This window comes from Pagrus pagrus (assembly GCF_965226575.1).
Source record: "Pagrus pagrus genome assembly, chromosome: 2".
Lineage (NCBI taxonomy): Eukaryota > Metazoa > Chordata > Actinopteri > Spariformes > Sparidae > Pagrus > Pagrus pagrus.
Window position 1 is genome coordinate 31425487 of NC_140186.1, and position 22236 is coordinate 31447722.

The 22236-nt window shown below is 43.2% G+C and overlaps 2 protein-coding genes across 21 annotated transcripts in view; both read left to right on the top strand.

Annotated features, from left to right (window-relative positions):
* Nucleotides 1-1482: 1482 nt before the first annotated feature.
* krt97 (keratin 97) lies at nt 1483-6049 on the top strand. The gene is made up of 8 exons (XM_084377948.1): nt 1483-1944; nt 2687-2769; nt 2988-3144; nt 4067-4231; nt 4387-4512; nt 4597-4817; nt 5245-5288; nt 5383-6049. Exons 1-8 carry the CDS (start codon nt 1564-1566, stop codon nt 5490-5492), a joined length of 1287 nt encoding a protein of 428 aa, XP_084234074.1. The 5' UTR covers nt 1483-1563; the 3' UTR covers nt 5493-6049.
* A 9516-nt stretch (nt 6050-15565) lies between these two features.
* The window catches only part of rims1b (regulating synaptic membrane exocytosis 1b), an 88492-nt gene continuing 81821 nt past the window's right edge, over nt 15566-22236 (top strand). For 12 of the 20 annotated variants that reach the window (XM_084365541.1, XM_084365545.1, XM_084365546.1 and 9 more), the window contains exon 1: nt 15567-15989. In XM_084365541.1, coding sequence (XP_084221667.1) covers nt 15823-15989 — 167 coding nt within the window. In that variant the 5' untranslated portion in view covers nt 15567-15822. Of the gene's footprint in view, nt 15990-22236 lie in introns of all 20 variants that reach the window. The other 8 variants (XM_084365540.1, XM_084365558.1, XM_084365544.1 and 5 more) reach the window with 1 other exon arrangement.

A 22236-nucleotide genomic window follows, 5' to 3' on the forward strand; every position in this document is an offset into this window, starting at 1 on the left:
GTTTAAACCAGACAGCTCAATGGCAAGTCTTCAAATACCTGGCAGCACGGGGTCATATGTAAACAGTTTTATATGCAAATGTGTGAACAAAGAACCATTGTGTGACTTCCTTTTGCAGTCAAGCAATGTGTAAGAAGGATATATAGCTCACAGGGATCACATTTTTACTGCTTTTTATTAGGCCCAGCCCGCTGTTTAAATGGTCTGCCTTTTCACTTGTTCACACGTAACAGCTGGGGTAGATGCTTAACTTTTTTTTAGCCAAGGTTTTGGCTGTGTTTTTAACACTAAAGGGATGCCAGTGTTGGCCAGTCCAGTACTTAAGTTTAGGCTGAAATTTTTCAACAACTATTAATTGTATTGCCATTGAATTTTGTGAAGACATTCATGGTCCCCAGATGGTGAAGAATGCTCACTTTGGTGATCCCCTGACAGTTGTCTGTCCAATACTTTGCTAATTCTGAAATGTTACCATACTAACACACTTATCTAAGATAGTGAGAATGTCAACATTATACCTGCCAAACATGTGCATATTAGTGTTGTGATTATGGTAGCCTCGCCTATGGCTTCTCATAGATACAGAAATGGCATTGACTGAATGATTTCAAAATGAATCACTGACTTAGTTTCAGTGATGAAATGTAAGTGAATACATTTAGCCTATCAAGTAGCCTCCTGTAAGTACACTTTTAAGGTACTTGTACCATACATACATACTACTTTGTACTTCAACTTCACTAGTTTGGAGGCAAATATTGTACTTTTTACGCCACTATATTTATGTGACAACTTTAGTTACTAGTTACTGTCAATATTACATGCTTTATCAGAGCCAAATAGGCTTTTGATAGGCTTCTTAAGAACATTTTATATCAGAGACTTTTAATATTCCTATTACTTTGCTAATAGTTTGGCACAATATCTTTACTTTCACTCAAGCATGCTTTTAGACAGTAGCTTACAACACTGCTTAGTTTAATATTTTGGGGGGAAAAACTAACAGCTAACAGCTCCATTTTTTAAAATTCACCTCAAACATCAACAATAACTTTATGCTGTTGGTCACTTTTTTTATCTAATAGTAGACTAATTATTGGCCGAAAACGTACAAACTAATTAACACAGTGTTCCTTTTTATTTATGTTTAACACCATAAAATCTAACTGTTTAAGGCTGAAGTAAGTTAGCCACAGACTGCCATAAAGTAGGCTATTATTAATCCTCCACTTCCACCCATGACAGGCTATCAGACACGCTTGTTTAAAAGTGACAAGGTGAAATGAAGCATGTCCCACACGCCCAACTCTCCCATAAGTAACATGACAGCCGTTAGGCTGTATATCAGTAAACTGCGGAAACCTGAAAGCCGAGCCACCACACCCTGATGGTCACATGAGATGTTGGAGAGCATCTTCCACCTACCTGTTCGGCCGCTCCCCCTCCCGGGGAGGACGCTATAAAACCATCCTGCGGTCCGCCTCAGCGGTATCTCCCTCGCTTCACTCCTTGGGGTTTGACAAGTTGAAGTGAAAGTGCACCTGAGTCAGAACTGAAGTCAACATGTACCGTCCTACAATGTCCTCTGTGTCCGTGTCCTCTGTGCAGACAGTGGCCGGCAACAGGCGGGGGGGCTCGAGCGTCTACGGCGGTGCAGGTGGTAGGAACGTCCAGGTGTCCTTCGCCTCCAACGGCCTTGGCGGTATGGCAGGGTCGCTCTATGGTGACGGAGGATCCAGCAGCAGCATGTCCGTTTCAGGCAACGAGAAAGTGACCATGCAGAACCTCAACGACCGGCTGGCCTCGTACCTGGACAAGGTGCGCTCCCTGGAGGCAGCCAATGCGACGCTGGAGCGTCAGATCCGAGAGTGGTACGACAAGCAGACCCCCACCGTCAGAGACTACAGCAAGTACCTGGCGATCATCGCGGACCTGCACAAAAAGGTAAACTCTACCCACAGTTATAGGAACGGGAACCACCATTTCTTATATATTTAATTAATTTTTAACTGTAAAATAAAAAAGAAAGTGGATTAAGTTATTTGGGGCTTTTTTCCCGTCCCTGAACATCTCCTCCACTCATTGCTCTACTTACCATGTTCGTTATTATCGATTACCCTGGTTAAACTAATGTTAAGTTATCAAAAAAGGGGATATAGTAATAATAATAAAAAAAGACCCAAAACAACAATTTAATAGAAATTCACAATGTTTATTAAAATGTCAGGCTTCAACAGTATAACTTGAGACAGTGCACCATGAAGGTGGGAGAACAAGGTTTATTAACTTTTTATACTTATTTCCTGCCATAATGAGTCCTCATGTACATACTGTGTGCTGACTCACTCAGTCAACAGTGAGTTATAAAATATCAGGAACAACATTTAGGACATGTGCGAGTTAAAGGCTGAAAGAACAAGTTGGTTTGAGCATTGGACTTAAAAACTAAAGCTTCTTTTTTTTCTACCCACATGCACTGCCGAGAGAGACGTTTAACACATGTTATAATTGTCTGACGCCATCAGATTTCAAGCAATTACAGTCAAAAGCAAGTCATGCATTAAGGAGAACCAACAAAACCCAGCCAGCCCACATTCTACATACTGAATCACTAACACACATTTGTTGTTGTACTATATGTGGATAAGGACTCAGTGACAATGCACTCTTCTTCTGTTTATTTTAGATCAGTGTTGCCACACAGGACAATGCCAGGCTGATGCTGCAGATTGACAATGGCAGACTGGCAGCAGAGGACTTCAGAATCAAGTGAGTGGAGAGGTTACATCAGAATTTTAACATGACGTCACATATTTGTTCAGTTGTTCCGGTCCACAGTGTGTGCATATTCTCAGGGGTGTACCGATCGACAGTGTGAACTGGTGTAACAGGTTTGGCTGAAGTACCGCTGTGTCTGGTTTTTTGTTGGCGGTAACATCATTTGAGCTGGTGCAGCAACATGACCCTCGGTGCTTCTTTGTTGACAGGTTTGAGAATGAGCTGGCATTGCGCATGTCAGTGGAGGGGGACATCGGCGGACTGCGCAAGGTTCTGGATGACCTGACCACGACCCGATCTGACCTGGAGATGGAGGTGGAGGGTCTGAAGGAGGAGCTGGTCTACCTGAGGAAAAACCATGCCGAGGTGAGAGCATAACACCATATCTGTGACATCCTCAGTATCTTCATGGTTACTGATGACTGCACTGGAAAACAAAACATAAATCTTTTGGTGTGGATAGATCGTTTCTTGACATGACCTGGAGGTAATATAAATGATCCATTCCATTTTAACTACTTGCCAGAAGCCTCTTATGAACTTTGCTTATCTTTTGCTTGAACAAACAACAGGTAATGTTTGGATTGCGCCATGCCTTGAAGTTGTGTATCTCATGGTAGGCGCTGTTAGTGGCCCCAGGCTGTTGCCAGAAAACACTCATTGGAGATGATCTGATAACGAGACATCTCAGATGACAAATCCTTTTTATTATGGTCTGTCTGTTTACTTAGTGAGATGCTTATTGAAAAGCTCATTTAATGATTAAAATTCATCCCCCAGACAATCAGCTATCTTTCTCCAGGATGTTACATTATGTTGCTTTAAATAAGGGCTTTTCATTGATATGTTAATTGGAGTGAGCCCTTATTTAAACTTTATTTTATATTGAATTTAACTTTTGCTATATAGCGGCCACTGTGGCCAAAAGGGGAATCTACAAGAATTCTAAAACGTAGTGTAAGAGCAGCACAAGTAGCCTAGATTCAGCGAAATGAATATAATGTATTATCAATTACACAATATCTATCCATCAAAAGTTTGCTTACGTTAGCTAACGTTAGCCACCATAAGCTACTGGTCATACCAAGTCAGGCTGTTGCAGCAGGACCCTTGAGTGTACTGAACTGAGGGATTGTGTCTTTAATTGCTTATACGTAACATTCCTTTAATTTCAGGAATAATGTGTTAATTTGTCGTTTTAACCACTTTTCATTCCTACTTTTGCTTGCCACGTGTTTGTTACGTTTGACCACCTAGCTGACCCTTGACTCTTTTGTCCCACCTGTAGGAGCTTGCAGCCATGCAATGCCAAGTTTCTGCAGGGTCTGTCAACGTGGAGGTGGACGCCAAGCCTCAGGACAGCTTGTCCGTGATCATGGACGAGATCAGATCTCAGTATGAGGGCATCGCTGACAAGAACCGCCGCGACATGGAGGCCTGGTACAAGGTCAAGGTGAGGGGAACGAGACAGGACATGCCCATATCATCTCATCTTATGCCTTAATTAAAGTCAACATGAGTCTGATATCAGTACATCAATGTCAAGTGATTACCAAATAGCCTGAATAGCTCATTGACCATTCTCACGTCCAATTTTATGTCTTCCAGTTTGACGACCTGAACAAGGAGGTAGCAAACAGCACAGAGACCCTCCAGACCTCCCGAAGTGAGATCACCGAGCTCAAGAGGACCCTGCAGGCGCTTCAGATTGAGCTGCAGTCCCAGCTCAGCCTGGTAATTCAGACCCCACATGCATACATGCACGTCCACAGTGGAAGATGCTGTTCTCATACATTCTGTGTTTTTTCTCCGGTACAGAAAGCTGCCTTGGAGGGCCAGCTGGGAGAGACAGAGTCCCGCTACAGCCTGCAGTTGAGCCAGCTCCAGGCCATGGTCAACTCCCTGGAGAGTGAGCTCAGCCAGGTGAGGGTGGACATCGAGAGGCAGTCCAGAGATTACCAGATTCTGCTGGACATCAAGACCAGGCTGGAGATGGAGATCGCAGAGTACAGGAGACTGCTGGACGGAGAAGATACAAAGTAAGGGAGTTCTTCAGTGAGATGTTTGTCACAAAAAGTCCAACTTCATGTATGATTATCTGTAGCTGTAGCCACCTCTCAAACTGAATCACCAGAAACAAATAGGGGGCAACATATCACCAGAGCAACCACCAACAATTGCTAACTAAAGCTGCTGTAATTTAGTTCGCTCAGTTAGCCGTGCAGCCAGCAGTCCGGACTGCAAGCTGTAAGTGGCATTATGAATATCTCCGTAACACAATACAAAGCTGTCTTTGTCTTTTGTCTAGGCTAACCAGCTGCTGGTAGTAGCTTCATATTTAGCGTACAGACATTAGAGTGGTATTAATCTTCTCATTAAACTCTTGGCAAGACTGTGTTTATTAACTATTCATTTATGTTATATAATTCTTGAATGCTTAGAAAATAACTTTTGTCTTTCTTCTAGGAGAACTGTCGTCACAACAGTACAAAAGACAGAAGTAGTGAAACGTAAGTTAACATCACCTTTTTTTGTTTTTTTAGCTCTTGGCCTGCAAAAGTGAAACATACCAGAGATTAACTTTTGTTCTGATTTCATCTGCAGCTCAACCTGTCAAAAGCCAGAGGACGAGGGTGGTGGTTGAGGAGATTGTAGATGGAATGGTGGTGTCCCGCACAGAAGAGGTGGGCTCAGAGATCATCAAGAGCGCTTAATAATAAATAAAGAATTGACCTTGATGAGCCCCCCCCCCTCTACTAAAGCTAACTTGGAAAAATGTTTTTTGGATTGTGTAAGAAGAGTTTTTAGTTTCATGCCCACCCATTTATCAAATCAGCAGAAAACAATTATACCAACTGTCCTCCAGTCTGCCTCCTGAAATACCAAATTTACACATTGGGTGGCACTGTGGCACTGGTTAGAAAGCAAATGCCTTTCATTCTCTGCTGGATTGAATAAATACATGGTTACAATGTTTTTTCTAATTTGTGTTTCAAAACATTTTCTTTGTTTATTATCAGTGTCCTTATGAAAGAGTTAGGTTATAGACAGAAAGGTAATAGAAAATAACAGCAGTAATAGCATTTTAATGTTTTCAAATTAAATGTTATACTACAATTACCATGAATAGATTAGTCCATTCACAAGATGATTGGCAGTCTCTCCGCTTTGCTGTATTTTTCTAAATTAAACCTTGTGTGCTGTTGTTAAATGGATCTTTGCATCTTTTTTTTTTACTTTCTGAAGAGAATAAACATCTGCCTTCAACTTGTTTCATCTCCCTCTGCACTAAAATACAAAAGCTATAAAATAGCATACACAATACACAGGCTTTTGTGTCTGCTATTGTTTTTCCTGTTACAACTGTACACATTCTTCTGTAGGAGATAATACAAAGCTAAGAAGCTTATAAGCTGGTTCCTGTTGTGAGGCTGCAGTGTTATGTTAACTCTCACAAAGTGTTTGTTTTATCTGCTCACTCACCCTCATGCTCTTTGCCGATAACTCTAAAACCCTCCACTGAGAAAGTTAATCTAACCATGAAGATGTTTCTGTGTAATGCTTCCATCAACACCTAAAATGATTTGTTTGCTTTAATGCGATGGGTAATTTTCTTCAAAAAACAACATCTTAAATGTATCTGATCAGTTTAATGTCTGATCAAATAACACTTCTAACTTTTCTAAAATAATGTATATATATATGCTTCAATAACATGCTATGCAAATTGGCACATATTTAATTAAATAGCCTCATTTGCCTATTTAAACATAAAATATCTGAAAACTTGTAATAGAATACATAATTGTCTCAATATAAGCAACCAGCTGGGGAGGTTTCATGGTGATATCTATTCAAACTTTTACCCTACTTACCAATTTTGTCTCATAATTTGGAATTTTACTATACATATCACATCATTCATAGTCCTTAAAACAAGGCAAACATTTAATTTTGGGTTATTTCCTGATTTATAGAGTGATATAAAGAATTAAACCAATTCCCCTCTATAAAAGCCTTTGACTCATATGTCCAAATGAAACAAGAATTTTGAACCTGGCTTTATCCAGTGTTCAGATTTCTGTTCTGGACATTCATGCAAATGTGTGCAATTTTACCTACATAATGTCCCATTTGCATATTTAAACATAAGAATTCGGAAAACTTGTAATCCACAAAAATATTGTCTTGATTTAAGAAATTAACTGGGGAGGTTTCATGGTGATTTCTATGAGCCCCTTTACGGACTCTTATAAAGATACTATAAAAAAAAGATTAGGGGGGAGGATAAGTGAAGGGTAGCCTATTGTTCCTTTTTGCTAAAGGGAAGGTAGGGGATGGTCTTTAAGTTTTCAGTGTTCCAGAGATTTTATTTAATCCATTTCTTGTGAAACTTCCTGTCAAAAAAATTCAATTCAATGAAACATTCCACGTGCATGTAGTAATCTGGAACAGCTGGACTACTTGGTGAAGAGGCTGCAAACTTTCTTTCTTTAACATGCAGTGTTTTCATCTGTCCACTAGATGTCAGTATGTTTTTGGAAAGTCTTGGCTACAGAGTTATCAACCAGTCTGTGAAAACACTGCATATAAGTAGCCAGACATGTGACTACAGCCATTTGGTCAAGTCAGGTCAGGTCAAGTCACTTCCCTGCCCTCAGAACACTGCAGTCTACCTGCAGTATCCAGTCTTCATAGAGAGGAAAGATATAGCACCTGTCTAATTATGATATTATTGGTCAGTTTATCTTAAGTAACAAAGAAAATGACAATTAATTGAATCATTTTATAATTTTTGATATCAATAAAATAAGTATAATCAAACAAAAAGCAACTTTATCAAAGGTTATTTGCTTCTTAATTCCTTCTCAATCTAAAACATAATCCTTTCACACCCTTTAAACTGACATACTGACAGCTAGACAACAAAAACAAAACAACCTGAACTGAAAACCTAAAATGAACACAGACAAGTCATCTGAGTAATCTTGTCTCAAGGCAAGTCATCTCAAGTCATCACTGATTATTGATCTGCTAAGGCATTGCTGCCTGATGCACTTCTTGCGGTGCCCATAGGCTGGCTAGCTGCAGGGTCATCAGCCGGGTACCACTGATCTGCATCATTTTGCCCCTTTAAACCCGGAAGGTCTCCTGTTGGCAATGCGGTGGCAAGTACATGTCCCTTCCACCCCCTGCAGCTAGCCCTGGTGCTAGGTGTTACTCCAACACTTGTCCTTCCTCCTCAACTTTAAAAACAATTTTATGTTTTTAACTGAAACCTGGTTAGACCAAGACAACAGTGCAGCTGTTCACATTGAATCAAGCCCTCCAAACTTCTCTTTCATATGTGAGACTAGAAAGCATAAAAAAGGAGGAGGTGTTAGTATTCTGTTTAATGAGTTACTCAAATGCAAGCAAATGTTTTATGGAAATTTTACTTCTTTTGAATATGTGGCTCTTCAGTTAAACTCATCTTCTCGGGCTATATTTCTAAACATCTACAGGCCACCTAAATACTGTACAGATTTTTTTGATGACCTTGTTGAGTTACTGTCTCTTATCTGCACTGACTTTGATTGTGTGTTAATTGTTGGTGACTTCAACATCCATGTCGACAAACCTGAGGACAGATGGACTAAAGAACTATGTCGTGTCCTTGATAACTTTGGACTCACTCAGCATGTGATGCAGCCCACACACAACAGGGGCCACATCCTAGACTTGGTTATCTCCAAGGGTCTGAACATTCCTAAGGTTATGGTATCTGATGTTGCTCTCTCTGATCATTACTGTGTTCTCTTTGAGAGTGATATATGTGTGTACACAAATGTTCAAACTGAGGTCGTCTCAAAGCGTTACATCACTGAAAACACCAGTGACATATTCATTGAGGCTTTCTCCTCCACACCTCCCCTCTCCAGGTTCTCCGTCAATGACCTTGTAGATCACTTCAGTTCTAAAGTTACAAATGTTATTGATGCCATTGCACCCACTAAAGTGAAGGTGGTCTCTGGTAAGAAAAAATCTCCTTGGAGAAATGCCACGCTTGTCAAAATGGAAAAAAAGGAATGCCGAAAGGCAGAGCGCAGGTGGCGCAAAACTAAGCTCCAAGTTCATTTTGACATTTATAAAGAGAGACTTTACTATTTTAATTTAGAACTGAAAAAGTCAAGGCAGTCCTTCTTTTCAGACATTATCACCAAAAACAATAATAATGCACGTGCCCTGTTTGCTACTGTCGACAGGCTAACAAACCCTCCTGTGCCAGTAGCCTCTGAACATCTATCTACCAGGGCCTGTAATGAATTTGCATCCTTCTTCACTGACAAAATTCAGAAAATTAGACAAGCGGTCTGTGCCACCGTACCTAGTACAGGAGGCGTGTTATCCATGTGTCCACCGAAAACCAACTCTAACACCATGACACAATTTGACCAAATCAATGACAAAAACCTGCAAGAGATAATACAACATTTGAAATCTTCCTCATGCTGCCTTGATATTTTACCAGCAGGGTTCTTCAAAAAAGTTTCAGACTGCATGACTCCAGATCTGCTACAGATTGTCAACATGTCTCTACTTTCAGGCGTCTTCCCCCAAGCCATGAAAACTGCAGTTATTAAACCACTCCTGAAGAAGAACAATCTAGACACATCAGTAATGAATAATTACAGGCCCATATCGAACCTCCCAATTTTAAGTAAAATCATTGAAAAAGCTGTTTTTCAACAGCTGAACAATTACTTAATAGTAAATGGCTGTTTTGATGTCTTCCAATCAGGATTTCGACCACATCATAGCACTGAGACTGCTCTAGTCAAGGTCCTCAATGACATTCATTTAAACACAGACAATGGCAAAATTTCAGTCTTAGTATTACTGGATCTCAGTGCTGCGTTTGACACAGTCGACCACAACATACTACTGGACCGACTGGAAAACTGGGTGGGACTCTCTGGTACAGCACTAAACTGGTTTAAATCCTATCTAAATGATAGAGACTACTTTGTGTCTATTGGTAATTACACATCTGAAAGGATGAAAATGACAAGCGGAGTACCCCAGGGCTCCATTCTGGGGCCTCTACTATTCAACATTTACATGCTTCCTCTAGCTCAGATAATGGAAAACAACAAAATATGTTACCATAGTTATGCAGATGACACACAAATTGACATAACCATCTCACCAGGGGACTACAATCCCATACAAACGCTAAGTAGATGCATTGAACAAATCAATGATTGGATGTGTCAGAGTTTTCTTCAGTTAAACAAAGATAAGACTGAAATAATTGTTTTTGGAGCCAAGGAAGAACGACTCACAGTCTCTGCTCAGCTTCAATCTATAATGTTGAAAACTGCAAACCAAGCCAGAAACCTCGGTGTAATAATGGACTCAGACCTGAACTTCAGCAACCACATTAAGTCAATTACAAAGTCGGCCTACTATCATCTTAAAAATATATCCAGGATAAAAGGACTTATGTCTCAGCAGGATTTAGAAAAACTTATCCATGCATTTATCTTCAGCAGACTCGACTACTGTAACGGTGTCTTTACAGGACTCTCTAAAAAATCCATCAGACAGCTGCAGCTGATTCAGAACGTTGCTGCTCGAGTCCTAACAAGAACCAAAAAAGTAGATCACATCACTCCAGTTCTCAGATCTTTACACTGGCTTCCTGTCAGTCAAAGAATAGATTTCAAAATCCTGTTGTTGGTTTATAAAGCACTGAATGGTTTCGGGCCAAAATACATTTCTGATCTGCTACCACGTTATGAACCATCCAGACCTCTGAGGTCATCAGGCTCAGGTCTGCTTTCAGTCCCTAGAGTCAAAACTAGACATGGAGAAGCAGCGTTCAGTTACTATGCGCCACACATCTGGAACAAACTCCCAGAAAACTGCAGGTCTGCTCCGACTCTCACCTCTTTTAAATCAAGGCTGAAGACCTTTCTGTTTGCCACAGCCTTTCACTGAAGCAATTTTAAGTCTTTGAACTGCACTGTGACTTTTATTTTTTCTCTATTTTAGCCTACTTTCCTATTTCTTAACTTGTTTTAATGTCTTGTTTTAATGTCTATTTCTTAACTTGTTTTAATGTTTTGTTTAAATGTCTATTTCTCAACTTGTTTTAATGTTTTGTTTTAATGTATCTTAAATGTTTTACTGTAATTGTATGCGCCTGTAAAGCACTTTGAGTTGCCCTGTGTCTGAATTGTGCTATACAAATAAACTTGCCTTGCCTTGCCTTGCCTCAACCAGAGCCAGAAGCTACTCTTCTCAGCCGCTTCAGCCAGATCTTCCAGGGCGTCTCTCTTGTGTCAGTCACGAGGCGAATGCTACAGCATCTTGCTTCTACCAGGTAGGTAATGGTTGTCCAGCTGGCCTCCTTGCATTTTGCAGATTGGAATACTTCAGCCAATTCCTTTTCAGCAGCAGCCTCTATGCCCTCCTCCCACAGGACTGTATGAGGAGCACAGTATTGGTGTCGCAGGACCACATCACTATGGCACTATGGTAATCTCACCAGGGATCGACTCCTATTCTGCTGTCCCAGGTGGTGAGAACCATCATTGATGGACCTCTTGTGTCGTCCCTGTGTTGCCCCCTCCCTCTCTGATGAAACGAAAGTGATAGTCAGCTGGTGGAGGATGACCTTTGCTCATTTCTGCCTGCGTCTCTCTCGCCAATTTGCACAAGACCTGGTTGTGTGTGGCCTACTTCATCCCTGTGAGAGTGCGATCTTGTAGACGCAGGATGTGGTAGAAGCTTGCACTTGGACTGGTACAGAGGGGGCAGCATTCTTCGTGGCCAAATCACAGATGCAGGTTCAGTGGGTACGGGTGTGTTTCTTATGTTGCCCTGATGAGGAAACTGAGCTTTGACTGTGGGATCTCTCACTGGTCTGCTATGCTGACGTTCCTTCCCACGCTGTTCAGCCCCCCCTGTCGTCCCTGTGCAACAGCCTTGATCTTAAAGCCCGTGTTCTCCATCCTTGTCACCTCAGACACCACCAGTTCCTTCTTCTGTTTCTTGTTAGCCTTCACCAGGCCGACTTCAGGTAGGCTTTCCACTTGTGGCCAGTGTGGACCTGGATGTCTGCATTCCTAACTGGATAGTCATAGGACTCCCCCATCTATAGCACTTGCCTGGATTTCTCCCGCTTGTAGCCTATGCTTATTGATTGTAGCGGCAGCTGTAGGATGTTCTTTACACAGAGACCAGTTTCAGAGAGGCATCACAGCAAGCCTATTGTGGATAAGGGGATTTTGCATAGTTTTAGTGACCACATTGTCCTTTGTTAAAGTGTGATGTAATGGCACCAACCCTTTTTTTCCCATGAAGCTGACTTAGGTTGATCCTTGCCAAACCATCAGACAGCTGTTTCAGCACACGATTCCCTGCGTGCTTGTCAGAGACATCTGCTGTGTGATGTCTCCAAAAGGGCTTTCGATGGGCTGTCCAGCCAGCAGGGACATTCTCTCCCCTAACAAAGACAAAGATGGTGCTGTTGTGGGAGAGTCAAGTTGCAGGTCACCAGAACACTGATCACAATGACTCGAGTCCACATCTCTGGTTGTAGCTACTTTATGTCATCGTCAAGATGTAAACTGACCAAAAGGATTTTCTATCTATTACTGAAAATGATAGAATTCCATTATAAAGTTCCAATAGTCAATTATGCCATAATCAACAGAGTGCCATTTCACATTAGCTTATCTGAGTATTGGTGACAACATTAAAGACAGCCATTATAGAGGCAAATATTATATAATAAGTTGTCACTTACAGTACAGTACAACACTTCTGTGTGAACCAGGCTGAACCCTGTGGTACTATCTATAATCTAACACTCAGCTACGTGAATATTTGAACTGAAATAAAAAATATATATATTTTTATACTTTTTTGTGACAACATGACAGATTCTTCAGAATTACATCAAAACATTTTTATTACCTATTTTTTCCTTTGATCAAAAAAGTGACAGTGTTTGTGTTGTTTTTCCTGCTGTTGCACCATTTTACCATTATTGACTTCATTTATTCTTTATTTAAGAACATGACTTGGGTGTCAGTGTTATACAATATATGTAGATTTCAGAGATGTGGACTTGAGTCACTGTTTTGATGGCTTATAACTTGACTTGACAGAAAATAAATGACTTCAGACTTGTCTGTGTTCATTTCAGGTATTCATGTTATCTTCTTTTGTTTTGTAGTTGATCTGTCAGTGTTTCACTATTTCAAAGTGATGGGGAGGAAATATTTTCATTTTGATCGAGAGGAATTTAAGACATTAAAGCTTTTATAAAGATTTAGTTTGACAGCATTTTATCAATGGATATCAATAATTACAATACAAATGTAGTTAATTGTCATACTTTTTGAACATGTTTGATAAATTGGCCAATAATTTCATTAGACAGGCACTAATTCCTTTTCTCTTCATAAACACTGGATACAGCATCTACACATACAAGAATCTTGTGTGAATCTCAGAAGGCTTCATGGCCACTGACATCCAGCAGGGGGCGCTCTTAAGCACTAAACTAATCTTCACTTCTTTGACGCTTATTAATTTCCTACATGCTTGTTTTGCACAATCCGGAGAACTGTTTTATTTTCTCAGTGTCCCCTGAGAGAATGACACAGCCGTTACACTGAGAAAAAGCTGTAACATTTGAGGTACTTGTGCTGAAGATAGGAAGGGCCTCCATCTGCCGCTCGTTTTCTCCATCACAGGTCACTGTCACTGTGTTTGTTTGGATTCTTCTTCACCAGGACCGCCAGTTTCTTTCTCTCCGGGTTTCACCATTTCTAAACTATGTGATTTGCTGTTTGTTTCCATGGGCTGGTTTGACTCCAGTTCAGGGCCATTTTTCATCCCCTGTCTGTCCCTGACAAGACACATGGATGTAGGAAAACTTTGAAACATGTGGTGCACTTACTTTCATACACTGCATTAAACCAGTGAAACCTGACTTGAATAATACCCCTCGTGCTCCAGCCTATGGCACGTCACAATAAGGGCATCCATCCACTTACTACACGTGACGAGTTTACTAAAGTAAGCTTTATTAGAGCTGACTGAACACATCCTGAATATAGAGAAAGAGGCAATAAAGCCGGGCCTCCCTGTCCTCCTTCAGACTGCACTCAGGGTTTATTTATAGTCCGCGGTCTGCACCAAAGATCCGCTCTGCTGTAGCACGACTCTGTCACTCAGGGCTGGTGGTCCCTAGTCACGACCTAAATGATGACAAAATTCTGCACCACGGGAAGTTGACGTCACCGCGGTACAGTCACCTCCTCGGTGACGTCACTTGACGGAGGCTGGGTGGCAGCAGCCGGGGGTTAATGCCATCTGCTGGATGGACTCAGCCACTCACCCGGCATTACGTCATCGGGGAGAAACCTGTGCCAGCTCCGGATCGGTCCAGCCTGAGAGTCCGGGTCTGAAGGTAGAGGCGAGCCGAGAGGGGGGGCCGGCCTGGAGTGACTGACTGAGGCTGTCAGCGGAGACAGCCAGGTGAGAGGAACAACCAGTGCTCCAAAGTTTCTCTGGAGAAGGACGATTTTCTTTTACATCCTAAACTTTGAATTCAAGTTGGTTGACTCAATATAAAATTGTGGAAATTAAATAAAACATAATGAGTAAAAAATGAATAATTTAGAGATAACGTAACATCACATGAGATATTCGATTTGTATGGCACAAAGTTTTCGACTTTAGTTTTACTTTACACCCAAGTTAGAAAAACCCGGAACACACAGACTGAGGCTGAACAGAACCCACACAAACAGACATGTGCTCTTATTTATGTGTTTCTCTCTGTGATGTCTGGTTCGGTGCTGCAGCTGGAGACACAAACTTGCTATGTACACCAAGTAACAAGGTGGAGATACAGCAAGGGTTTTTTTTAATTAAAAAACTGACATATGTAAAATACTTTCTGCACACCTTGTGCTCGTGTTCTGTATGTGTAATGAATTGTTCCAGATAGAAGGGGATTAACTTATGAACTGTTTCGGGTTGGATGCAAATACAAAAAAAGCAATGAGACGGACACAGCAGCACAGACTTTCTACAAGCTGAGAAAACCAAGACAGGAGGAAAACAGGAGAATAGACCGTGAGCACGGTGCAGGCAGACCTCTGCTGTCCATGGTGCTGAAATGGTCGGACGGCTCCAGGACGGACAGCTTCATCGTGCGCGTGTTGTCGCTGCAACACAAACCACACGTGGTTTATTAAAACAGCTGTTAATGTGTGATTTATTTCTAATCGCTGAAAATGTGCAAATATCGCGAGAATCGCATATTCAATTCGGTTTCTGCATGTTCAAGGCACTTCGGAACTTTGTGTGCCAAGTGTATGCGTCTGTGCGTGTGTGTTGGATAAAACACTGGTGTGTGTGTGTGTGTGTGTGTGTGTGTGTGTGTGTGTGTAGCCACAGTAGCGCTTGCGTGTGATGATGGTGAGGACCCCATTCTCACATGAGTAAGCGCGCCTCCGCAAAAAGAGGAGAGGAAGGAGGGCTGCATCCCCATTGACTGAGAGAGAGAGGGAGAGAGAGAGAGAGAGAGAGAGAGAGAGAGGAGGGGGTGACTCCGCCTATACCGCCCTAACATCCAGCTCCAGTCTGACGACGGCGGAGGCACTCACAGACCAGCCAGTGATCCAGGGGCCCCCTCAGCTCGACTCGACTCCCGCCGTGAAAAAAAAAGCGGAGATGGGCTCCCCGTGAATCCGGGCGGTGGAGGGGAGAGGCGGGCAGGCGGGGGGTGGGGGGGAACGACCCAGAGAACGACCCGGAGAGGACGAACAAAAAAAGCACAACCGAGGGTGCCTGCGAAACATGAGCGGCTCGCACTATTCGCCGGAGCTGCGGCCGCCGCTGCCGCTCCGCCCGTGGACCATGTCGTGAGGTGTGGCTCGGAAAAAGCTCCGGGAGAACCTGTCAGCCGAAACGACTCGCCGCGGAGGAGGAGGAGGAGGAGGAGGAGGAGAAGGTGGTGGGGTGGTGGTGGAAAAGATGTCCGCCTCGGTGGGGCCCCAGGGTGGCCCTCGCCCACCCACCGCGCCGCCGTCCATGCCGGATATACCGGACCTGAGCCATCTCACCGAGGAGGAGAGGAAGATCATCATGGCAGTGATGGCTCGGCAAAAGGAGGAAGAGGAGAAAGAACAAGCCATGCTGAAGTAAGGACAACATTTTTCTTCCTTTTCAGTGGAAGTTAGGTCGCGTAACGCGTCGCTAACCCCATCAGAAAGATGTCCCAGCTGTCTGTTATAACCTACATAACCCCGCACACCCATCTCATCCAGCCGCCACCGGCCGGTGCGTCCTCTCTGCTCCGCGCTGACATCGTCTTTTCACGTGTCGGGCTCGTCTTGAACAGGCGGCGGCATCTTCCGACAAAATGTACCCAGCAGTGGTAGACACATGAGCAGTGCGAGCTCAAGAGGAGTCAGCAGGATCAGACATACAGGGGGGGTGTGGGGGGGGGGTTCCTTCTGAGGCTCGATCAATAAATGAACACTATATACAGTCACAGTGAATGGAGATGACCCGAAACAGGGTCAAACGTGTTACAGGTGCAGATGGGGGGGCCGTGAGGATGAGGTGTGACGGTGCTGTGGTGGAGGTGGAGGTGTGGAGAGAGAGAGAGAGGGAGAGAGGGTGGGGGGAGGCGGTGGGGGCGCTGGTGATGAATCATTGCATTATCCATCCTTCACCCACTCCTTTTCATCAATCGGGACTGCACCCTATCCCTCAGCGCACCCATCCGACAGCGCTCTGGTTCCCCCCCTTTAACGCACGCATGCAGGCTGGAGCGGCTTCACCGGTGTAGGGCTTTTTTTTTTGCAGCCGCGTAGTAAATGTGTGTGTGAATGTGTGTGAGTAAGAGAGAGAGAGAGAGAGAGAGAGAGAGAGAGAGAGAGAGAGAGAGATCGCTTAGACAATAATGGCAACAACAATGACATTATAGCTCGCAGGCCCCGGAGCGACACAAACCGCTTTATGAGCCCGACAGACGGACGGCAGCGAGGCGGCGTGTACGATCGCTTGTGCTCCCCCTCGGCGAGAGAGGAAGATGGGGTGTGGTTGGGAATGTTAGCAGGCCTGAGTCGGACACGATACTGACTAAAAACTGATACAAGATACAGTGTGGCACATTGAAAAGCCCCTGGATGTTGATCAAATGGTAATCCATCGCCAAATAGAAGAATCTGTGTGAGAATAAGAGAAAGAAGGATGCTGTATGCTATACAGAGACTGTCAGCCACTAAAGGAGCATTGTGGGAAAATGATAGGAGCAATTGCTATAGGTCACTTTAAACCCACTATGTTAGAAGCATTGTAGTGTTTTGCCAAGAGGACTGGCTGTGCTACAGCCGCCTCATACAAAGGCCTGGCTACATTGCAGGTTGATGCCTCAAGGGTTTCCACCACAAGCAAATGGCAATCTGAAGCACCAGAGCCAACGCCTGCACCGGAGCATGTGAGGGCCCTGTTCTCAGGCTCCGTAATGAAGGAGGTTGCCATAGCAGGCGTGCAGCAGCGTCCTATAGCACTCTGGCTCACTTCGATTCTAATGGCTGTTTTCATTTCCTGACTGCAGCCTAAAGGGAAGCAGGGTGAGAGCCACGTCGGGCCCCTCGAGAGGAAGTGATGTATTTAATGTTGCATGAGGCACAGGCTCAGGTTCAGTCAATAATGGCTTCATCATCTGGCTAATCATTGATGGGACCGGCACACCATGGACAAAGGATTGATGGGGTTTTGGAAAAAATACGCAAATACTGGCGTGTGAGCAGCAGTCGGGCCGTCTTTAATATTTGTCAGAGTCTTGTTAGTAAGATCATTTTGTAAGATTCTGAGTGGATATGAGGAGAAATCCCAAGATAAACGATTCCCCCGTTATAATGCACAATAAGCAGATTTAAGGGCATCTCAAAGTGTCATTTATGATTTGTTTACACACCAGCCTTCACTTTTGGGTGCCCACAGGAGAAGTTATACTTGTTAAAAAAACATCAATGCACACTTATACTCAGTGTACAACTGCATTATAGTGTTATGAAGCATTATAGATTATTGTACACTGCTTATGAATGCAAAAATGGGAGACTTAGTGTAAAGTCTGGCCAGATAGATAAAAGAGAGGAATGTGCTGCATCCAGGAGCCACCTCTCCCTCTTTGAATTATGGGTAATATTAGAGAGAGGCCAGCTAGGATAAAATGTTAGCAGCTAAAGCTTCAGCAAACAACAGATACATTCAAATTTGTACATGTCATAGGCTACGTAGCATATTGACATATCTACAAAACATGTCATATCACGTTCATATTACATGTTTATTACCTGGCTTTAATGATGAGAGGTGGGGGGAGTGTGGTGCAGTTACAGGCGTCAAGGCTGCCAAGCCGGTGACTGTGGTTCATGTGTTTCAGCATTTGTTAGAGTCGAATCACTTGATATTTCTAAGGAGACCTCAATCTCCAGCATCTCCAGCTGTGTTTGTGGTGACAAAACAGGTATTTTAAGTCAAAACGTGATCTTTTCTGAACCCTATCCAAGTGTTTTTGGGCCTTAACCCAGCGGTGGGACAAAGTCATTGTTTTGCAAGTCACAAGTAAATCTCAAGTCTTTGCTCTCATGTCCTGAGTCAAGTCCAAAGTCCTAAACAAGTCATTAGTATGCTATGTACTCCAGTATTTATGGTTGCACGGAGGCACTACGCAAGTGGCCTATGCAGTAATGAGCATTTATACATGTGCACAGGTGTGTCTGTTTTGCTGGTGGTGGTGAGCGGATTGCCAGCCGTACTTTCCCCTTTAAACACAAAGACTCCCTCGGCTCACAGCTGAGTCTCTGAGGGAGAGACAGCGGACAGGCCGAGTGTCTGCAGGGAGGGCACCGAGCTTGAACAACTTGTTTCGGAGGAGGAGTATAGTCCAAGAAGAGTGGCCAGGAGGGACTGCAACAGCCGAAGAGTTCAGTGTATTTAACAGGGAAACTGCAGGTCACGGTTCCAGGGCGGCATTCCGAACGTTCACTTTCATGTTTCGGAATGCCGGCCCTTAATGTTTTTTAGAAAAAAGGGCGGACCATCGGAATAGCGGTTCTTCGGAATGGGGGTCGCCCCCCGCAGGTCACAATACCTGTTACTGGCACCGCTGCTAGGCACCGGAGGAGAAGCCGGAGAATGCGATGCTTCCAAGCGAACCGATCGGTGTCGCTGCGGTGCAGTTACATTTGAGGCTACGGCTCAGGGCATGCACCTACACAGAGGCTATTGCTCAGTAGCGTATAGTCGTCATGGAGGGCAATTCATCCGCGTTAATTTTTTGACACATTATTTTTTCTGTAATTAATTAATCGCAAATTCGCAATTAACGTGTTATTCTGACAGCCCTATACACACTTTCACTAAGTACTTCCAAGTCTAAAGGCTCAAGTCCAAGTCGAGTTACAAGTCATTTGTGTTAAAGTCCAAGTGGAGTTGTAAGTCTTTTATGATATTGTCAAGTGGAGTCTAAAGTCATCAAATTTGTGACTCCAGTCTGACTTGAGTCCAAGTAATGTGATTCAAGTCTACACCCCTTCCTGAAACCTAACCAGAGCATGAGCACAGTGTTGTGAAAAGAGAGAAATTGAAAAGTGTGTAATAAAGCTTTGGCTGTGTAGCATGCATGAACTGGGCTTACAATTGAACTATAACCTTGATTCCAAGGTTGCTGACGTTACAAACAAACGATAAATTTATGATATTTTTGTGGAGGAAATATGGTGAAGGAAATATGTGACCTACAAGAAATCAGAGAAATCACAAACAAGTCAGAGAGCCAGAGTCATCATACACACACACACACACACACACACACACACACACACACACACACACACACACACAGACGCTAGAATTAAAATGATCACAAACAGTATTAGAAGGAGGAAGAGGAACCTTTTCTGGGATCTGGTGTCATGGTCATTAGCTCTGAAATTAATTAAGTGTTAACGTCTCTTTTATAGAAAAGGGCTTATAAGTAAAACATGCTGGTGCCTGTAAGATGTCAGCGAAAACAATCCAGCCTTTTCATTCACATTATTTATAGCCAACAGTCTTGTGTGAGTCAACTGGCACTGTGGTAAATGGTGTCTAGGTTTAAGGGTACAAGCAGCAGCGTGAGCGCACATGATATCTCACTTATTTATCAGTTTATGTAGTATTTATGTTGTTTGAACAAGGTCTGAATTCATTTCTGCTTAATTTAGCTCATGTGCTTGTGTATGCAACTCAAAACAGCCTATGAAACATGAAACAAATTCAACCTCATTGGCAGAGGTGGACATAGGCCTACATACCAGCCACCAATGTTACCTGCCAGCAGTGAAAATTCACATCCGAAAAGAACATTCTGTACCTTAAGTCAGGACAGTTCACCTGGTCGTCACTGTCCAATCCAGATGAAGCATGGCCTGAGACCTGAGCAGCTGGCAGTGATAAGGTTTTACTGATACTGTCCTGAGTTTAACCTCCAGCATGAGAAAAGCTGAAGTAATCTGTTGCTGAGCCAGAACATCTGGTTCATCTGGGCTAATAATTGACTCTGGTCAGGCTGTGAGAAGTCAACACCTGGGCTTTCTTCCACTGATTCAGAGCGCTAGCAGACACTGTGTCCACGTTTAGTACACCGTAGACTTGAGAGACTCTAACCATTGGCTTGCTTAACCTCCATTGACTTCCTAATCCAGAGGATGTTAGTGGAGGGGAGCTGTCATGCTGAAATGCTGAGACACGGCAGTGACCAACCTCTCCCATCCTCCTTGTAGCACAGCACTCTTTTCTGTGAAACCCGACAACACTCAAGTTCCCACCCACCCCTGGGAGCTTTGGAGGTTTCCAAAATGTAAATATAGAAACAATGTGTGAGATATTGATACGCTCAGCAGAGAGGTTGTAGACATTTCAGACGGGGGTGGATGCAAAACATAGGGCCTTAAGGTCGGAGTGGTTGGTGTGGTAAATGGAGACACCCACTTGTGTTGCAGACACTACATGTTTAGTAGTAGTACTTGAATTTGCTGCACTCACATCTGGCTTAAGTCTTATTTTTAGTAACGTCACTCCTCTGATGTATAGACTAGTGTGAGGGGCCGACTGGGCTGCAGTTTGCTGCTTGACACCAGGTGGACAGGAGGAGGGGATGGAGGGAGGATTTAGAGGTTTTAAGGATTAGAGCAGTGGAAAGAGGGAAAAAAGGGGGAGACAGAAAGAATAGGAAGAGCTTCTGTAAGGGGTCCCACACACACACACACACACACACACACACTGCTAATCTCTTTACCAGGGCTCCCAAAAGTTGCAGGCTACAGGGTGCATCTAGAGGGCAGCGAAGCCCCCCTTCCTGCCTGCTGTCTGATACGGCAGCTACTGTCCACCAAAAGGTCAACTGCAGTTTTGTCACTAAGATCCAGTGTAGGCTTTCATTTAAAGGAGAAACAGCTTGACTTCTATTTTTTTTCCTTCAAGTGACAGTTTGGTTAGTGGTGGATTTGACTTCTTCTCCTTAAACTTGAACAATATTAATACAATTATTTATTAGTTAGTTAATTAGTTATTAAAATTATTATTGTTGAATGACTGCATAAAATTTGAAGGAAGTTGCTCCTAGTAATGAACCGACAGAGAATTATCACCTGAATCTCCTCTAAGCTATATGACGTTTTAGCTTCTTTGTGTTTATTGTTTTGGTTTTTAAGGCTCACAACATAACTGTTTTGATTCATTCACATCAACAGTAGGAAACTGTTTTGGGCTCTGAAAACCCACTGTGAGATACCTGTCTAGCACCAAATGGCAGACAAAGTTAGCTATGTAGTGGTGTAGTTTGGCAGCTAAAGAGATGGATATTTGTCTCAGGAGGTAGATGAGGTACAATAGACTACAATAGAGCTAAAAGAGAGTTTATATTGGTCTGACATTCATCAGGTGGCCAGAGACATGACCCCAAATGAATGCTAATGTTGCTGCATATCTAATGGCTCTGTGGATATGCAACTATTTGCTAAAACCTTGTCCTAACTGCATGTGAGCATCTGATGCAATGCAATGCCAGATGCTTTGTTATATGAGTGAGAGAAATTAAAACAGAAACAGGGTGTCGGGCTCAAAGCGGTGCATGGAGCTCGCTGCGCAGTGCTGCGTCGCTTGCGGGCAGTTAGAGAACACTACAATAAGAAACAATGAAATCAAGCTGATTTTGTTCCTGACGCTCGTGTCACATGCAGGTAGGACACAATGTAACACATCGGCTCTGACTAAACATTTTTTGAGAAAAAATGTCAATGTTGTGTTAATACGTAGCTTGTTGCGCAGCCCCTTAGTGGACAAAGAAGGAAAAGAAAATGTCTGCCGCTTTAAGCAAAGACAGTTAGA

Excerpts from the sequence above, each read along its gene's own strand:
- krt97 (XM_084377948.1), top strand. The coding sequence starts at position 1,564 with ATGTACCGTCCTACAATGTCCTCTGTGTCCGTGTCCTCTGTGCAGACA. Across the intron at positions 4,232-4,386 it reads AGGCCTGGTACAAGGTCAAG|TTTGACGACCTGAACAAGGA; the intron begins GTGAGGGGAACG and ends TATGTCTTCCAG. Across the intron at positions 4,818-5,244 it reads CTGGACGGAGAAGATACAAA|GAGAACTGTCGTCACAACAG; the intron begins GTAAGGGAGTTC and ends TCTTTCTTCTAG.